At 53.7% G+C, this 18,878-nt stretch overlaps 1 protein-coding gene across 1 annotated transcript; it reads right to left on the bottom strand.

Moving 5' to 3' along the window:
* Nucleotides 1-860: 860 nt before the first annotated feature.
* SCNN1G (sodium channel epithelial 1 subunit gamma) lies at nt 861-18,297 on the bottom strand. Its single transcript, XM_084640622.1, has 13 exons — nt 18,231-18,297; nt 12,223-12,547; nt 10,773-11,070; nt 9,856-10,049; nt 9,264-9,367; nt 8,619-8,782; nt 7,018-7,116; nt 5,976-6,093; nt 4,719-4,797; nt 4,571-4,628; nt 3,877-3,938; nt 3,598-3,673; nt 861-3,098 (listed from the first exon to the last, which is right to left on the bottom strand). Exons 1-13 carry the CDS (start codon nt 18,259-18,261, stop codon nt 2,709-2,711), a joined length of 1,998 nt encoding a protein of 665 aa, XP_084496748.1. The 5' UTR covers nt 18,262-18,297; the 3' UTR covers nt 861-2,708.
* Nucleotides 18,298-18,878: the final 581 nt, after the last annotated feature.

Raw genomic sequence — 18,878 nt, 5'->3', positions numbered from 1 at the left:
AAGAGCATGGCAGGTCGTGAGCCAGGGAGATGTTACCATCCTGGTTGCATAGGAAAGTGGGAAAGCCCTTGACATGTTTCATTTAGAATGTCACCCCACAAAAGAAAAGCATGTTTCAGTTCCCGAGCTTTGTTCCAGACAGAACCCCGGAGAATCCGCTGTCCAAGGAGCCCTGCCTTTCTCACTATAAATCACAGCATATTTATAGTGTTAATGAGGTGTAACTTCTGGGAAATGACCACCTGATTGCAGCACACACCTTTGGCAAAGTCCCGGAAGATGTGGGGGAATTTTTGTTTTGATTTGGCATAGAATTTAATCAGGAAGTTGGAAGAAGGTATGCCTTGTGGGAGAAGGTGCCTCTTCAAATAACAAGACATGGTTGTTTATAGAGGACCCAGGCAGCCAACCCTTTGCTCTCAGCATTTCATCCCTTCAAGGTGGAGCCTCTACCTTGCCCCTTTGGTGGCAAGGTAAATCAATTCCCCTATAGCGTATCTACACGGTGGGGTAATGTGCTCTGGGGGATGTGATTTCTAAAGTGTGTTAATTGGTCCACGTAGACCCTGCTGGTAGTTAAAGCCCTCCAGGGAATGTGCAGTACACACCTGCGGGGACCACATGGACCAATTAATGTGCAACACGACGCGCTTTAGAAATTACAGCCGCATGGTGCACATTACATTAGCCACTGTGTAGACAAGCCCGAAGGGCAGCTCCCAGTTGCTGAGCAGTTCTGAGTTGGTCCCTTGTTACAAATGTAAAGAACTAGGATAGAGCGGGCCAGGGCAGAGCGAGGCACAGCTCACTTGTTCTCAGCAATGACTTTGGACATCCAAGCAGAACAACACACACATCCATTAACTAAAAAACCCCAGTTTATTCAAAAATATATCTTTCCCTGTTCTTCGTTTTCCAGCCTCCCTGCTGGTAAATAATTCAGTTAAAAAAGACTTCTTATATTGCACTCTTGGAAACATCTTTGTTCTCACTGTTAAGATGCCTGATTCATTTGACAACACAGTACTTTGAAAGCCCATGAGGTCATGCTGGCCCAGCACACAGCCATCCTAACACTCATGCAGCCCACCCGACTCAGCTCCCAGGAGGCCATTGCTGGAACCAACTAGGAAGAGGGAGATTCTGAGTCATGGCCGGGCACCCACCCCTCCATACAGAATGCACCTGCCAGCTGTGTGCTCCCCTGCAATAAACTGGGCACACCAGAGAGGACAATGAACTGCAGCCTTCACTCTGGGGTCTCAATGGGAGTTTTGCTGTTGACTTCAAGGGGGGCAGAATTGGGCCCTGAATGTTATCACGATCATGTGCTCAAGGCAGGGAAACGCCAGTGATTCGGGCTAACCCATTCTGTGAGAACGGGCCTGAGCAGTGACCTTTTTAGAACCAATGTTTGAAAACCAGCGTCTGTTTTCATCTCAGTTCAGTGGGTCAGATCTACAGGCACAGTGCCTCCCGGCCAGGGAGGAACTAGTGGTAGGATCCAAGGAGCCTGTGCACAGGGGCTTGGCATCAGAGAGAGCAGCTCCATAGGGAACTCGCTGCATGCTAATGGACAAGGGGAGTTTAAGGGAAACATGCCTGGGGATGGGGTCAGTGTATCTTCTGCTCACTGTTCCCCGTTAAGGCTGGGTCTGGGTGCAGGAATTCCCAGGGGGCTCTGCTGCCACTGTGCCCTGGAGTGGGATTCCTCTTCCTTCCTGGCCCTTGAGATGCTCCCCAGAGCACAGCCCAGTTCTTCAGGCTGTGTGCGGGCTAAGGGTGTGTGCCAGTGAATGAGGCTGGCATTTGAATGGTATTTCCCAGCAGAAGGGCCAAAATGACTGTAGCATGAAGAGGATGCAGCTGCCCTTTGAGAGTGCTGGAACCCGAGTGTGCCAAGGGCACCTGCACTTTAAGTGGGTTACTTTGAGCGCACTGATTGCTGTGTCTGGTCATTATCCTGCTCAAAATTAGACTTCAGGCATTTTAAAGGAAGGGTTGGGGATGACTCTGGCTCCCTTTTACTCAGGCTGAGTTGTGCCTTACTCCAGGAGGAGTTCGATTGGCTTTCAAGGTTCTCCTCCAGGCTAAGGAATTTCTCTCTTGGGATGCAGCTGGCAGAATCCTACCTGCTCAGTGTTTAGCTGAAGCGGTTAGAATCTGACCCTACAGTGGTATTTTCCTTTCCTCTCGCCACCACCCAGTACCTGCAGGTTTTAACTCTTTTCCGAGAGCTCCCTCTCTGCCTGCTCCTAGCCAAGTGACACAAGCCGTGCTAAAGGCCTGGGTTGGTCCCACGTGTCAGGCCTGGAGCAGGTGTGGTATCATGTTGATATGCCTGCTTCTCCCGAGGCCTGATTCCTACCCAGATGGAATGGGGAGGGGTGTGTGGCTTGTCACTGTTTGGCAAGACCCCTCACAGCTCAGTTCCACATCCTACATAAACCAGCGCCAGCAACCCTTCACTGGAAAACACCAGGGACTTGGACCTGGCGTTACCAACCCCTGCTCTATGCCGGGGGCTGAATCCTCCTGCCCACGCTCCTCCCAGAGACGCTTTCACCACAAAGCTCCAAATCCCTGAATTCGAGGCTGGACCCGATAGTCCCCTAGCGCTCACCCCCAGACACACACCTCTCGCTCCTGGACACCCAGATGACACGTTCATTGCCTGCTTTGGCCTCTGGATGAGGAGACAAATATGGTCAATGGCTCCTGCCCTCCAGAGAGTCGGGCAGCGGGTCTGTGAATGCAGCGTTTAGCTGCAAAGTGCTGTAGTTGGGCGGGGGAGTCCTGGGCATGTGATTTTCCTGGGGCAGTGGTAAGTGAAGGGCAGTGTTAAAGGTGGGCAGGTCTTCGTCGGGGCACACGGTGTGGTCGTGGCCCCCTTTGGCTGGAGCATTACGCTGAGGGGGCTCCTGATGGGGTGCTGCTTTTCGGTCATTCCACCATTTCTTCGCCTTTTGCCAGCGGTGCCGCATGACGATGAAGAAGGAGTCGATGAAGAAAACTTCGATGATCTCAATGACACAAACCACGGAGCAGCTCATCCAAAGGCCCAGCTGGCCCCCGAAGTTGGAAAGAAGAATAACAATCTGGAGGAGAAGAGAGTGCAAGGTTACACCTGAACCAGCCAGGCAACCAGCAGCAGCCAGAGAGGAGACGTCTCTGAGCTAGAGCAATCAGCGTCTGTCACGAGGTGCCCAGGGGCTGGGTAACTAGACACTGTTAAAGGGACACAACTTGCCCAATACAGAAATCTGGTCACTAAAGTGAAGGCAAAATATAATGGGCATGTCTCTAAGCTTCCTGCCTGCTCCACTCTAGCTTATGCTCTAGAAATGTCAACTAACGTTGAAACCGAACAGTCACTTACACTTGTCTCCGGGCAGTTCCCCATGGAGAGGTGCCTACGTGACAGAGGACAAGGACTGAATGAGCCAAGGAACCTGACCTCCCCACATGCCCCTGGAGATGCTAGCGACAGGACAGGACTGGGGCACGTTGGAGGGCACTGTTTGGGGGAGCTTGTTCTCCCGCTGCCTGCACTGGACCTATTCTGGGTCTAAACAGACTGCAGACGTCAGAGCTTACGTTGTTGGCGGGATTCTCGGAAATGAATCTCTCGTTCAGGTCTTTGTAGAACACCACGAGGTTTGCGAGGTCCGTTCTGGGAAGGGAGAGAGAGAGAGCAGGCCCTGGCTTTAGTCAAACAATAGCGTGAGGATCACTGAAGAGTGATTTAAAGAACCAGTTGGACGAGTAGGGCCAGGCCCCTCGAAGGGAGCGTTCTTTTCCATTGCCATTGTTAGGGCCGCTGTGATTGTATCTGAACTCGGGACACAGGCTGGAAATACACAGGGGGAAACTTACTTGTTCAGCATTTTGTTGATTTTCTGCCCTTTGTCCCAAGAGAGGACTCGAAGCATCCAGTCCTTGGAAAACAAGAAAACAATGCAACTGCCATGAGCACAAGCCCAGGGAGCCCAGGATGTGACAGCTCATTTGGCTCGGGTTCCATTCTAGAATGCCATGATTGTGTGGTGGGGCCCTCACGCTACCGCCAAGTGGGGGGATCTCGCAGACCCAGAGAGACTGAACCCCCAGGGGACACGTTTGCAGGTTAGCTGGTGAGCTCCTTGGCCAGGGCCGTGTCCTTGTACCTGGCTATGGGAGCCTCACACATTGCAAGTGTTCAGATCCCCTGGTCAGGAGCACCAGGCCAATGCTCACAAATACAGAAGGGGCCTCTCACTCCCAAGGCTGCACCTCTGGATTTTACCTAGTTCCTGTTGGAGCTGTGAAGCTTCCCTGCCCCCTTTCATTGTGGGAGGCTGTTCGCTCTTGTAACCTCATCTCCCCATTGTTGAGAAATCTGGGCTCATCCCCCCCTTTGGGGGGAGGGCAGCCCTCACTGGCACAGCAGCAGAAGCAGGGGAAAGCCCCAGCCTGACAATGATCCTGTGGTCCAAGGCACAAGGGAACCAAGCCAGCCTGAACGCGGAGCCTGCAACTCTCGTTGTGCATCTAGGCCGGCTGAGCAAGCAGAGCAGAACTGGGAGCTCACCTCAGAAACTGAAGATGGCCACTGGGCTAAGCTGGTGGTCAGCGTCCATTCCTTAAAGCTGTGGGAAAAGAAGCCTAGTGTTAGCTGTCAGTCTGAATTCCTGCATAAGGAATGTTTCATTTCTTGCCTATCTGGCAGCTGGACTTACCTGCAGGCTTCTTTGCAAATCTGCTGACAGCCCAACTGCTCCTTCACAAACTTCTCATGCAGCTCGTAGTAGCAGTACACTGCAGAAAGAGAGTGCAGGGTAACTGGCTGGGGAAGCCAGAGAGAGTCTGGTCTTGTGCTTAATACACTGGGCTTGGGAGATCTGGGTTCAATTCCTGGCTCTGTAACAGACTCACTCTGTCCCTTGGGCAAGTCCCCCCTCTTCTGAGGGTTTCATTTCCCCAGCTACGAAATGGGGGTAAATACTTTCCCTGGAAAGACACGCTCCTCGGGGCAGGGACAGGCGCTCGCTATGCTTATGCCGTGTCTAGCAGTGAGCATGGTGTTTCTCAAATGCAGCCACCAGCGGCTTTTCTTGTGGCCACAGCCTCCTTGACTGTGATTTGGGAGGGATGGGAAAGCAGCGGCCCCTCCCCGTCCCTGTTGCTCCTGGATGCACTGCCCTGGTGTTGGTTGCTGCGGCCGCCAGCAGGGGGTTGGGCCCTGCTCCCATCTGGAGACACCTGGGGGAGCAGGCAGCTGGTGAGTTCCCTACCTTTCCAGTGGCAGTGGGGCTCAGGCGTTGGGCTCCAGCCCTGGGGTGGCAGGACAGCAGGCTCTGGCCATGGGGCTTTGAGCTCCAGCCCCAGGCCCTGACCCCCAGCCACAAAGCTTCATGCTCTGGACCCCTGCTACCTCCCCTGGCCAACCACCCCAATGCCCCATTACTAGTTAGCAATAAATAAGTTACAATGATTTGGCCGTGTCTATGTGCATATTTGTTTGTTTTTCCTAATGCTAATTAAGTATTTTAGGGAAAAGTGTGAGAGTGGCCACCAGCAAGAGTTGGTAGCCGCACTCTGACTGGCCACCAAAAAATTTGTCCTGAGAGCCCTAGCACAACAGAGCCCTGGACTCAGGCGGGGCCTCCAGATGCTACCAGAGTACAATTAACTAGTGTTACAAAGTGTGTTGCTGGGATTTCAGAGACAAGGCGGCTCTTGCTAGCAGAGAGCTATCTCTGGGCTGAGCAATAAAAACTGGCCAGGGCGCCCGCATTAGTCCAAGGCAGATTCACCTTTCCTCCAGCCCGGATGGGCTTGTGTGGGTGGCAATTTCAGTGGAGTATAGTGTGTGTGGTAATGATCTAATGCCAGGGGTGGAGCTGGGACCTGTCTGCCAGCAGGACATTTGGTGGTTGTAACTAGGCAGTAAAGGAGGCTGTGCGGGGGCTTTACTCATGCTGTGGAGAACTTACTCCAGTTGGGGTATTTCTTGTAGTTGCAGTATTCTGCCCCGGGAGGTAAGGGCTGGGCGTACTGGGCACAGCCACAGGTATCCACCATGGCCCTCTGGAAACAGGAATGCAGGCAAATCTGCAGGGAAAGAAACCAAGAGTTGGGTTTCCATGGGTCAACAAATGCACAAGCAGGCCTGGGTTGCTTCTAGGTTACTGCTCTGTTCCTAAATGGGTTGTCAGCTGGAACCAGCAGGAACTAACATTTTCAGCTGGCATTTCCAGTAGGTGGGGCCCCATCTTCAGTCCCTACCGACTGCAGTGCCGGGCTCCATGCTTTAAGGCACTAACTCTGCTGGAGGCCCGTGTGACCTCAGCTGGCATCACATCACCGGGTGCTGGCATTTTAATACCCATTAAGAGAAAAATCAAGCCCAGGTACTGGATTTGCAAAAAGTAGCAATTAATACAAGAGCAATGGGAACTAGCATGGAGGAAACCAGGATGCTTGATGCTCTCACGGTGGAGCCTATTACAGGAGCCTTGCAAAACTAGTGGAAACTTTCTTTGTAAGCGTTCTGCTGGTTGGACACAGATTAGATAGTATCAGTTGTTCATGGAGTCTTATCTGACAGGGGTCACAATTTCTGGCTTCAAGGCTTACTAAGCTGCAACATTTGTTTGGCCAATATTTTCCAGTCCAGCAGTGCCAGAGAATTTCATAATGAGCTAATGTTCCTGCTATATGACAGAATCCCCAAGGCAACTTCAAGCTTCAATCATTTTGGAACAAAACCCTGATTTTAAAAGTACTGCGGTATTCTACAGCTGTGATCCAAAGCATTCAACTGCAGTAGTGATCCTGCAGGGTTGGGGGCAGAATCCTGTGCTGTTTGTACAAGGGGATCACTCAAATGACTGAAAAGCCTGAGGAAGAGCTCCTTGTGGCTCGAAAGCTCGTCTCTCTCACCAACAGAAGTTGGTCCAAGAGCAGATATAATAATTTTATTAATATTACATCCCCCACCTGGTCTCTGAAAAAGCAAGCGTAACAGAGCTTTACCTGGAGTGAGTAGCTCTTGTTGTAGAGGTTCGCTACTGGAATGTCAGTGCCGGTCTCTGTGCAGTCGCTGTACGGTTTGCTTAGCTTGTGAGACCGAGTCTGAAAACCAGAAAACAAATGTTGACTTGAGAGACCCCAGCCGAGCTGAAGGAAAGAGACCATTCAGTGCTGCTTATTGGACGGCCTGGGAGCACAGTCCTAAACTATAACAATGATGGGGCAGGACTGAAGCTAGCTTACGTGAATTAGCCTGTAGGACGTAGGTTGCTTTTAGTAGGAGATTATGTGGCTAGAATGGTTTTTAGATTTTTTCCTAATTATATTTGACGCCTCCATGAGATGCCTCCTGCCTACCATAATTCAGGGTACTCAAAGTCTAACCGCCTACACATTCAGAATATTTGCAATGGCTCCCTGCTACGAAAGGGCACTTCTTCCACATCAGAATTTGTGTGCTGTCAATCTTTTCTGTTTGAGTGACTGTCTTATTCACTGTGCACCAAGTCTTGTTCTGTGACCAGCTGTCTCAAGACACGACTCTGGGACTTTAAGGCAGTGTATGACTTGGTTGAGGAATGCCAAGGCAAACCATGTTTTTCAATATCTAGAGTTGTTCTAGTAGAGTTTTGCTGATGTGATATGTGGAGTTGTTCTTATTCTATAGGCATCAAAACAAGGACATGGGGGTTAGGCAGGATTGGGAGGTATTTAGGTCTCTATAGATCTAACCCTCTGCTGCTGATTACTCATGCCTGCTTTTATAGAAAGCTACAAGCCTCTTTGGGAAAGTCCCATATTTTTAGACACTATAAAGTCACTTGTCCCTAATGCTTATCCAGACACCTGGAAGACAGTCAACTATATGCACATGTGAACCTGTCAGACTTTACCCTACTGTCCTTTCTAATGCATGGACTATCAGGGCACGGCTTGACACACCCAGCCACTCCAAATACTACTTTGGGAAACTCCCAGCACCTTATTTCAGCCTCCACCCTACCCTGAGTGATAGCAATGGTGGGAGATTTCCCGAGGCAGGCGAGTGCAGACATGGCCACCTGGAAAGGTCTCTTCACAGCCAGGAGGGCAGTAAGCACAGACCCATCTAGCCAATCAGAATAGCCAGACGTCAGAGTTGTGCTTTAGCTCGTCTGCTCTGGCAGCCAAACCACCTGATCTGACCCACAACCATGTCTGTACTGTGCTGCAGAACATGAGTTAAAGCAGGGGTTTGATGGTGTGGATGGTGCCTCAGACGTTGTAGAAAACATCAAAATCCTCAAGAAATCCGTGGGATAAAACCAGGATCACCCGTAGGTGTGGGATTCCCACAGGCCTGTATTTCCAACAGCTCTCACCCCTGAGCAGTAAAACCTGAGTCAGGAGAGTGCTCAAACACAGCTTAGTTACAGTGGCTCTCTCTCTGGCCTCATGCTTTCTAAGGTGCTTTAGATAGCCAGGCCTGGGGCATAAATGTACCCTCCCAGCTCTCTGCTAGCTTTCCTGGATGCTGTGAGGCAGCAGCGGGGATCTATTTAACACAATTAACACAGTGTTTGTAAGCGCTCATGAGCCCGAGAAGAAAGATCTCTGCCACTCACAAAGTGCATCCCAATGGAGGTGGCCACTGCAGTCTCAATCTCAGTGCCAATATCTTCAATAAAGGGATATTCCTGCTGGTCGTGGACAATGATTTTGGCCCCCGTAGAGGTCACCAGGAAGGGATTGTAATCTGCTTCCTCTATGTAAAGGACGACCTGCAATCCTGCAGAACAAAGAAATAGCATTAACGGGGTTAAAAAAGCTAGAGCCCTAGCTCAGGGAGAGTTGACTCATCTATGGTCACTGTACAATCTTCTTCAGTTTTAACTGTCATCATCCGTTTGGATTAAACATCTGGCTTCAAGTGGAATTGTCCAGATATCATTGGAGTGTCCAAGTACTCCTGCAGCTAATCTTTAGCATCCAACACAACTAATAATAACTACTAGTGATGACTTCGAATGTTACTGAAAACCTGTTAAAAAACCAAGTTACATAACTGGAGAGGAATAATTTCAGGTGGAAAAACTCTAGTGATGCAACAACACTTGATTCATGAGATTTGGCAACAGCTTGGGGAAATGTTCATTTGAACCAACCCAATCAGATAACACGTCTAATGCCGACATGTCCGTCAACCCCCTTAGGATGCAGTTCCCTGAACAATCTGCTTTCAAATGTCTCTACCAGCTTGGTCCCCTTACCATACTCGCTGCCTCCTGTGGAAGTGGTCAGGACTTTCCCGTCTTCTCCACTATTGAAGGTGTAGCAGTTGCCGTGCAGTGGATGATGGAAAGGGGTGAAGTTTCTAAAAGAGAGCAAACATTTTTTTCATCCTAGGCTCTGGTCTAACTGCCCATGGCAATGTAAATTACTCACTGGATCGCCCATGAGCCTGAGAGAGAACAAGCAGGTTTGGTGCTTGAAGTTCATTTTAACAGTCTTTCTTTGTGCTCCAAATGACTATCCTCCTTCATTCAACCCACCTTCAAATGCACGTTTACTGCTAAACCTGTCAGCGATAATCTGTCAGAGCAAGACGTGTGTAACACAATGTTAAAATTTACACATCTGTCTTCACCATTCTGAGCCTGGTGATTGGCTGATTGTCAGTCTGAATGGTGCAGTCCGCCTAATCTAGATAGTAAGCAAGGGACGGTGGCTTCCTCTATGCTCTGTATATTCCTGAGCGCACTGATTTGCACTCTGTAAATAACAAACATTTAATTCCTAATTGTTTGACGTTTATTTTAAGAAGTGAGAAGTTAGGCTGGTGAGTAATTTTTGTGCACTGACCTTGTGTCGCAAGATATGCCATCGAAGAAACACGTCAGCAGAAGATCCTCAGCGGAGTAGCCCATATTCACTTTCGTCTCCAGGGGTATTTGTGCCATGATGTTCATATAATGCAGCTTGTACCATTCTTGAATAGCATTTACCCCAGAGCTGAATGTGTAAACTGCACAGTCACTGCTGTTGTTTGGGTCACACTAACAATAATAAAGGAGGAAAATGAGTTTCAGATGAGGAAGATGTGGTATAATTTTCCACTGAAGGGTTTGCAATATGATTTCTACTGAACAATGCTACTCAAGCAAGAAGTTTCTAGTTGCAGGTGGAGGAAAAAAAGACAAATAAGGTATTACGGGATACAAACAGTTCCTCTTCAAAAAGTCCTTGGTAGACCTCGTGTTGAGAACTGTGTGCATTCTGAAGGCAGATCAGTCTGGAAAAGGTACAGAGGAAGCAAAGTGGCTCATCTGGGCACCAGTGGCCTTTCCTGTGAGCATGGACATCAGGAACTGAATGTGTGTAACCTTAAAGAAGCATGGCTAGTGGGGGCTCATCATAGGGGATCTAAGAAATGACCTCCCTGGTGTCATGGTTGGCAATAAAGAGGAAGCAGTTTAGGCTGGATTTCAAAAAGAACTTTTTGTCCCCGAGGGTTGTGGGTATGCGGAATAATCTGCGGGAAGCATTGGATGGAGATGTTTAAGGAACCGATGGATTTGGAAGACCTACAGTACAGGGTCTCTCCATCCTGGAAGGTTCTTTGTATCTATTCCTCTCTAAAGCCTCAATTAACTCTTGAAAGTTTTATCATTTCCCTCCACTGCTACACTTGTCATCTGCTCAAACAGTCGTGCCTGCCCTAGCACATCCACTCCCTGTGCCAACACCGCGCCCAGTCACCACGTAGGAATGGAACTCACCAGCTGAAAGCCCACGACATCTTGTGGCTCCCCAGTATTCACCATGCTGGAACCTTGGTGAAAGACACTAGTCTCAATTTTCCGCTTATTGCCACTTGGAATCTCAGTAACAGTCTTCTTAGAGAGGTCTTTGAACTTTAGCAGAGGGATTCTTTCAAGAAATTTGCTCTCTGTAGCGTTCCAGTCATCTGCATCCCGACGTATCTTGGATTTGCCCTCTGAAAAGCCATATAAAGTCTCCAAAGCATTTTTTGTCTCTTTGTCCAGTTCAGACAAATGCTCTTTCATTGCACTATATCTACATTGGAGAGAAGGTAATAGTAAATAACATGCCATATTCTCCCGGTGTCAACCTGCTGGACTACTCCCTACAGTCCTATCCTGTCCTACGCATTGTACAATGAATAGCCCATTATAGGGGACACCCAGCTCTTCCTGTTTCTCCTCCCTAGACTGACTTAGTGCTGATGCTTCACTTGGAACTTTTATTCACACAATTAATTTGAATTGGCTTGGGTAAAAACTAGATCCTAGAGATTGCCCATTGACTGAAGGACTATGGACAACAGGCCATTATAAACAGCAACAGACTGAGCTGTGAAGAGGTCACTGTAAGATCCGAGCTTCTTTAAAATCTTAATTAATGAGCTGGAGAGGCTAGAGAAGGCAGTAACAGATACATATTGGGGGATTGCACTAAATGAGGAGGAATTGCCAAAACTAGAGAGAGCAGAAAGATGGACAAGAAATGGAAAAGATTTATCCTGGGGACAATGCAGCTGGGACAATACAGTCTGAAATGCAGATCCTCCGTGGGCAGGAGAGACCAGAAAGCAAGAATGGCAGAGAGAGACTGGGGTGGGGAGAGCGGACAGCAGATTAGACAGAAGTGTGCAATACAGTTTGGCAGGAAAAAGAACCCCATGTGATTTTGGATGGCATATGCCAAGGCATCCCATCCAAGCAAGAGGAGATGGAAAACTCTCTGTCCCCCATTGGAGAGTTTGTGCCTGGAATATTAGTTAGGCCTGAGCTCTCCATTACTGGAAGGACGGCATTCAGAGAGAGGGGACTGGGGGGGCTGATGCGTGCAGAAAGATAAAACAAGCTAAATGCATCTAGCTTGGCTCAGCGCTGGTAAGTCAAATATGGCTACAAATGTCTGACGAGTGTAAACAGCCAGAAAGTAGAGGTGCAGCATTTTAGGGTGCTGTGGGAAGGGGGCAGAGCTAACAATAAGGGGATGGAATTAAAGAGCAGGGGTGTCAGAGCAGCAGGATAAGCTTCCTGAGGGGCTCAGTGCTGGACAGAGTTTTGAGGAAAAATTATTTAACAAATGTCTGAGAAACACTTTCCTCGTGTCCTTTGAAAGCATGCCCACCCTGGCCATAATGGCATGACCCTGCCATTCATACAGTAATTAGCCATCCCCTGGCCCCTCATGGCTTACTTGTAAGGGTTGATATTGCAGATGGTGACAGCGGGGAAGGGCAGCTTCTGGAACTGCACAGTGACTGAGACAGAGGCCGTGTAATAGGACATGACGAGCTCAGCACACTGCCACAGGATCAGCCCCACGGCGCTCAAGGTGAGCAGGATCCAGATGAACCTGCGCAAGCGTCCCCTTGATACCACGATACGCCGGCAGCCATGCGTATTGGTGTTCATGCAGTACCAATGCATCAGCTCACTGACTGTTGGAGCCTGAGGGCCAGTCACTGGCAAAGTCTTCTTGATCCTGGCTTTGATCATCTGCCCAGGAGCCATGTTTAACTCTACACATGGAGGGTGAAAAAATATTTTAAAGAAACAAAATGGGTGAGGTAATATCTTTTATTGTACCAGCAATTGGTGAGAGAGACAAGCTTTTGTGATCAACAGCTCAATGTCTAGTTGGCAGCTGGTATCGAGCGGAGTGCCCCAGTGGTCAGTCCTGGGGCCGGTTTTGTTCAACATCTTTATTAATGATCTGGAGGACGGGATGGATTGCACCCTCAGCAAGTTCGCAGATGACACTAAGCTGGGGGTGGGATGGGGGAGATAGATATGCTGGAGGGTAGGGATAGGGTCCAGAGTGATTTAGACAAATTGGAGGACTGGGCCAAAAGAAATCTGATGAGGTTCAAAAAGGACAAGTGCAGAGTCCTGCACTTAGGACGGAAGAATCCCATGCACCGCTACAGACTAGGGACCGAATGGCTAAGCGGCAAGTCTGCAGAAAAGGACCTAGGGGTTACAGTGGATGAGAAGCTGGATATGAGTCAACAGTGTGCTCTTGTTGCCAAGAAGGCCAATGGCATATTGGGCTGTATTAGTAGGAGCATTGCCAGCAGATCGAGGGAAGTGATTATTCCCCTCTATTCGGCACTGGTGAGGCCACACCTGGAGTATTGTGTCCAGTTTTGGGGCCCCCACTACAGAAAGGATGTGGACAAATTGGAGAGAGTCCAGCAGAGGGCAACAAAAATGATTAGGGGGCTGGGGCACATGACTTATGCGGAGAGGCTGAGGGAAGTGGGTTTGTTTAATCTGCAGAAGAGAAGAGTGAGGGGGGGATTTGATAGCTACTTTCAGCTACCTGAAGGGGGGTTCTAAAGAGGATGGAGCTCAGCTCTTCAGTGGCAGCAGATGACAGTACAAGGAGCAATGGTCTGAAGTTGCAGTGGGAGATGTCTAGGTTGGATATTAGAAAAAACTATTTCACTAGGAGGGTGGTGAAGCACTAGAATGGGTTATCTAGGGAGTTGGTGGAATCTTAGAGGTTTTTAAGGCCTGGCTTGACAAAGCCCTGTCTGGGCTGGTTTAGTTGGGTTTGGTCCTGTTTTGAGTAGGGGGTTGGACTAGATGACCTCCTGAGGTCTCTTCCAACCCTAATCTTCTATGATTTTGCATTACAGAGCTCTTCTTCAGGTCTGGGAGTAGAGTTGCCAACTCTGACTGAAGCTATTCTGGGAGATGTTTTCCCCCAACATGACGAAATGTCGTTTAAAATATCCTATTAAAATCTCCCAGATTACTTTCAATAGTCACCAGGTGATCAGTGCTGATTCCTGGAGACTCCAGGCCAATCCTAGAGGGTTGGCAACCCTATCTGGGAAAGGTATTCAGTATTTTAAAACAATATGGAACCAAGTGAGTAAAAGGCCACTTCCCTAAGCAGACAGCGGTCTCTGGAGGGCATTCACAAATCTAGCAAAGGCATATGCAAACTCATTAATCTCTGGTATTTCTTGCTTGCTCCCTTTGCTAATTATCCGGGTGATCTGTGTTAAGCCAGGGCCCCCTGCCTTAGAGCTCATCTGCTCCTCTTGCACCAAATTCACTGTGGGCCCAATCCTGCAAATACTGTTGATCTCAACGCCGGGGTTTACTGACATGAGTAAAGTTACTCTTACACAGAACTGTTTGCAGGATTGGGCCCTAAGTGAGAATTACAGGCACTTCCAGGGCAAACAGGATAATGACATCGGCATAGCAGCTCACTGACACAGCTGCCAGGCTGGGAAGCACAGGCCTCTGATTACAATAGAAACACCTGGCAGCTACAGAGACAGGAACCCGCAGTTACTGGCCCTAGCCTATTATTCTGTATCATGGAATTTGAGCACCTAGAAAGTGTCCTGGTGCAGTGCCAGCTGCTAAGTGCATCACTGATCATTTTTCTAAATATTTCCCAACTAGGAAGTGTCACTGTCACATGCATTTGTGCAAAAAATAGCAAAACACTTCCACACAAATGGCACATTGAAATGGCGAATACAGACTAACACGGCTGCTACTCTGAAACCTGACATTCCACAATATGTTCTTATTGCAGATTTGCCCAAGTCTCTTGAATTCATGAATCTTTTAAAGGAAAATCCCACTATTCAAAACCAGACGTAAAGACACGCACACCTGCAGATCTCCAGTCATGTACAAAATGTTAGAAAAATGATTATCATACACTTTGTAAGGAGAGTGATCACTTTACATAAGCTATTACCAGCAGGAGAGTGGGGTGGGGGGGAGAGAGAACCTTTTGTAGTGATAATCACCCATTTTTTCATGGTTTGTGTGTATAAAAACGTCTTCTGTACTTTCCACAGTGTGCATCCGATGAAGTGAGCTGTAGCTCACGAAAGCTTATGCTCAAATAAATTGGTTAGTCTCGAAGGTGCCAAGTCCTCCTTTTCTTTTTGTAAATACAGACTAACACGGCTGTTACTCAGAAAAATGAAGTTTACTCAAGAAATAGGAAACCATCATCTTGTACGTACAGACACTGGGGCCAATTACAACAGATTTAATCAAGTGAGCAACTTTACTGGTGCAGTCAGTCCTATTTAAGTTAATAGGGCTACTGAGATAAGTAAAGTTACCCAGGTGCATGACAGGTTTCAGAGGAGCAGCCGTGTTAGTCTGTATTCGCAAAAAGAAAAGGAGGACTTGTGGCACCTTAGAGACTAACCAATTTATTTGAGCATGAACTTTCCTGAGCTACAGCTCAGTTCATCGGATGCATGAGTTTCCCCAGGATCAGGGCCATGATCTGTGACAAGGGAAGGGTCCCTCCGCATTTGAAAGCAAGAGCCAGGCAGGAGCTTTCCCGTGTGGTTTAAGTTATCCATTATTACAAGTGTTTGCTGATTTTAACGTGAAAGATACACACTTATTTTCTACCCGGATGTTTCTAGGAAGTGGAACTGAAGCAGCCCTGGAAGGCACCAGCCTCACCTCTCTGCCAATTGGGGCTCTCCTTTGTCACCCCCTGCCCTGAGGTTCACCTGGCCTCCTTGGGCACAAACCCTTGTGCAGAACTCCCACTGGTGGGACAGACCTGCAGGGTCCATCCCCAGCACTCCTCCTGGCCCTGGGTTTTGCCTATACAAGCAGGGAAGGATCAAGGCCCCAAGGCTCCTGCCGGGAAGAAGCAGTACATGAGCAGTCCCCGTCCCAATCGGTCCTGGGACCCTTCGCTCAGGAAGAGAATGAAAGGCTGAAAAGCTCTGCCATGCCCCGGGAGCTGTGGGTTGCCGCCAGCTCTCCAGGCAGGCGGACCAGCCACGAGCCCAGCCAGGGGCGCGGAGCCCCGCCAGCTCTCGGAGGCAGGCGCTGGGGTAGCTGCAGAGACAGAATCGCCTTTAAAACGCTCCGGTCTTTCCCAAACGGCGCCGGTGTCTCCAGGCCGGGGAGGGGAGCTGGGGACACGAGACCCTCGGCCCGGGGGAAGGCTCTGGCTGCCCGGAGACACAGGAGGGGGCATCGCAGCGCCTGGCGCAGGCTGCCCGGCTCACCCCAGCGCAGAGACTGGCAGGAGTCAGCGCCGAGGCCATAGGGCGGAGGAGATGCCCGTGGACCCTGAGCGCGCTAGGACGGACAGGTGCGCACTCCCCGGGTCCCCCCCCCGGGTCCCTCCCCCCGGGCCCCCGTCCCCCCCCCGGGTCCCTCCCCCCGGGCCCCGCTCTGCTCCGTCCCCCCGTCCCCCCCCCGGGTCCCTCCCCCCGAGCCCCGCTCTGCTCCGTCCCCCCGTCCCCCCCCCGGGTCCCTCCCCCCGGGCCCCGCTCTGCTCCGTCCCCCCGTCCCCCCCGGGTCCCTCCCCCCGGGCCCCGCTCTGCTCCGTCCCCCCGTCCCCCCCCCGGGTCCCTCCCCCCGGGCCCCGCTCTGCTCCGTCCCCCCGTCCCCCCCCCCGGGTCCCTCCCCCCGGGCCCCGCTCTGCTCCGTCCCCCCGTCCCCCCCCCGGGTCCCTCTCCCCGGGCCCCGCTCTGCTCCGTCCCCCCGTCCCCCCCGGGTCCCTCCCCCCGAGCCCCGCTCTGCTCCGTCCCCCCGTCCCCCCCGGGTCCCTCCCCCCGGGCCCCGCTCTGCTCCGTCCCCCCGTCCCCCCCCCCGGGTCCCTCTCCCCGGGCCCCGCTCTGCTCCGTCCCCCCGTCCCCCCCGGGTCCCTCCCCCCGGGCCCCGCTCTGCTCCGTCCCCCCGTCCCCCCCCCGGGTCCCTCCCCCCGAGCCCCGCTCTGCTCCGTCCCCCCGTCCCCCCCGGGTCCCTCCCCCCGGGCCCCGCTCTGCTCCGTCCCCCCGTCCCCCCCCCGGGTCCCTCTCCCCGGGCCCCGCTCTGCTCCGTCCCCCCGTCCCCCCCGGGTCCCTCCCCCCGGGCCCCGCTCTGCTCCGTCCCCCCGTCCCCCCCCCGGGTCCCTCTCCCCGAGCCCCGCTCTGCTCCGTCCCCCCGGGCCCCGCTCTGCTCCGTCCCCCCGGGCCCCGCTCTGCTCCGTCCCCCAGTCCCCCCCGGGTCCCTCCCCCCGGGCCCCGCTCTGCTCCGTCCCCCCCGGGCTCCGCTCTGCTCCGTCCCCCAGTCCTCCCCGGGTCCCTCCCCGCGGCCCCGCTCTGCTCCGTCCCCGCCGGGTCCCTTTCCCCGAGCCCCGCTCTGCTCCGTCCCCCAGTCCTCCCCGGGTCCCTCCCCCCGGGCCCCGCTCTGCTCCGTCCCCCCGGGCCCCGCTCTGCTCCGTCCCCGTCGGGTTCCTTTCCCCGAGCCCCGCTCTGCTCCGTCCCCCCGTCCCCCCCGGGTCCCTCCCCCCGGGCCCCGCTCTGCTCCGTCCCCCCCGGGCTCCGCTCTGCTCCGTCCCCCAGTCCTCCCCGGGTCCGTCCCCCCGGGCCCCGCTCTGCTCCGTCCCCCCGGGCCCCGCTCTGCTCCGTCCCTGTCGGGTTCCTTTCCCCGAGCCCCGCTCTGCTCCGTCCCCCCGTCCCCCCCGGGTCCCTCCCCCCGGGCTCCGCTCTGCTCCGTCCCCCAGTCCTCCCCGGGTCCCTCCCCGCGGCCCCGCTCTGCTCCGTCCCCGCCGGGTCCCTTTCCCCGAGCCCCGCTCTGCTCCGTCCCCCCGGGCTCCGCTCTGCTCCGTCCCCCCGTCCCCCCCTCCGGGTCCCTCCCTCCGGGTCCCTCCCCCCGGGCCCCGCTCTGCTCCGTCCCCCCGGGCTCCGCTCTGCTCCGTCCCCGCCGGGTCCCTCCCCCCGAGCCCCGCTCTGCTCCGCAGCCCCAGGTCCCTCCCCTGGGACCCCGCTCTGCTCCGTCCCCCCGTCCCCCCCTCCGGGTCCCTCCCCCCGGGCCCCGCTCTGCTCCGTCCCCCCGGGCCCCGCTCTGCTCCGTCCCCGTCGGGTTCCTTTCCCCGAGCCCCGCTCTGCTCCGTCCCCCCGTCCCCCCCGGGTCCCTCCCCCCGGGCCCCGCTCTGCTCCGTCCCCCCGGGCTCCGCTCTGCTCCGTCCCCGCCGGGTCCCTTTCCCAGAGCCCCGCTCTGCTCCGTCCCCCCGTCCCCCCCTCCGGGTCCCTCTCCCCGGGCCCCGCTCTGCTCCGTCCCCCCGGGCTCCGCTCTGCTCCGTCCCCGCCGGGTCCCTCCCCCCGAGCCCCGCTCTGCTCCGCAGCCCCAGGTCCCTCCCCTGGGACCCCGCTCTGCTCCGGGACAGGACCCCAGTGACGGGGCACCCCGGGGCGCTCTCACCTCGGGCGTCTCCTGGCCTGCGGGACTCCATGCGGCCGGCGCGGCGGCCGGCGGGTGCTGCAGGCGGGAGGCGGCAGGTGTCACTGCGGGATGCGAGCGCTGCGCCCCGACCCGCACCTGCTGCGGCCGCCCCGTCCCGGTCCCCTGCCGCTGCCCCGCCCCTGCCCGGCCCGCGGCGGCCCGGCGGCGCCCCCTGCCGGCAGGCCTGGTGCTGAGCCTGCCCCTGCGTGCGTCGGGGGCCCCTTCCCTGCGGAGCCGGGGGGCTGCAGCTGCGGGGAGTGGGGCGGCCCGGGCTGCAGGCAGGGGCCTTGCGGGGCTGCCCCCTCTGGTGGGACATGGGGTGAGCCTGGGCACTGGACCGGCCAGCCGCAGAGCAGCGCGGAGCGCTGCCGGGGTTCCCATTCCCAGGACAGTAGCCTGTGGACCGGGGCCATCCCGGTGAAAGCCCTGGAGGGGATGGAGCAGGAGAAGGGGTTAAAGCGTGGGGCACTTCCCCTCCTGTCCATGGGTGTGGGGCAGCGCTCCCCACTGCACCCTCTGCCTGGCTTTTCTGAACATTACTTTCAAAGGAACAAGGTGCAGTCTCAATGTTGACACAAACACAAGACACATAAAACTTGCCCCAAAGGAGAGCAAGTCACAATGATA

Source organism: Lepidochelys olivacea (genome assembly GCF_965140295.1).
Source record: "Lepidochelys olivacea isolate rLepOli2 genome assembly, chromosome: 10".
Classification (NCBI taxonomy): domain Eukaryota; kingdom Metazoa; phylum Chordata; order Testudines; family Cheloniidae; genus Lepidochelys; species Lepidochelys olivacea.
The sequence above is the reverse complement of the archived record's forward strand: the minus strand, read 5'-3'. Positions and strand labels throughout refer to the sequence as shown.

Coding starts and splice junctions, on each gene's coding strand:
- SCNN1G (XM_084640622.1), bottom strand. CDS start 18,261: ATGGAGTCCCGCAGGCCAGGAGACGCCCGAG. Junction 9,368..9,855: donor GGCATATCTTGCGACACAAG/GTCAGTGCACAA, acceptor GCTCTCTTTTAG/AAACTTCACCCCTTTCCATC. Junction 3,099..3,597: donor CCGAGAATCCCGCCAACAAC/GTAAGCTCTGAC, acceptor CTTCTCCTCCAG/ATTGTTATTCTTCTTTCCAA.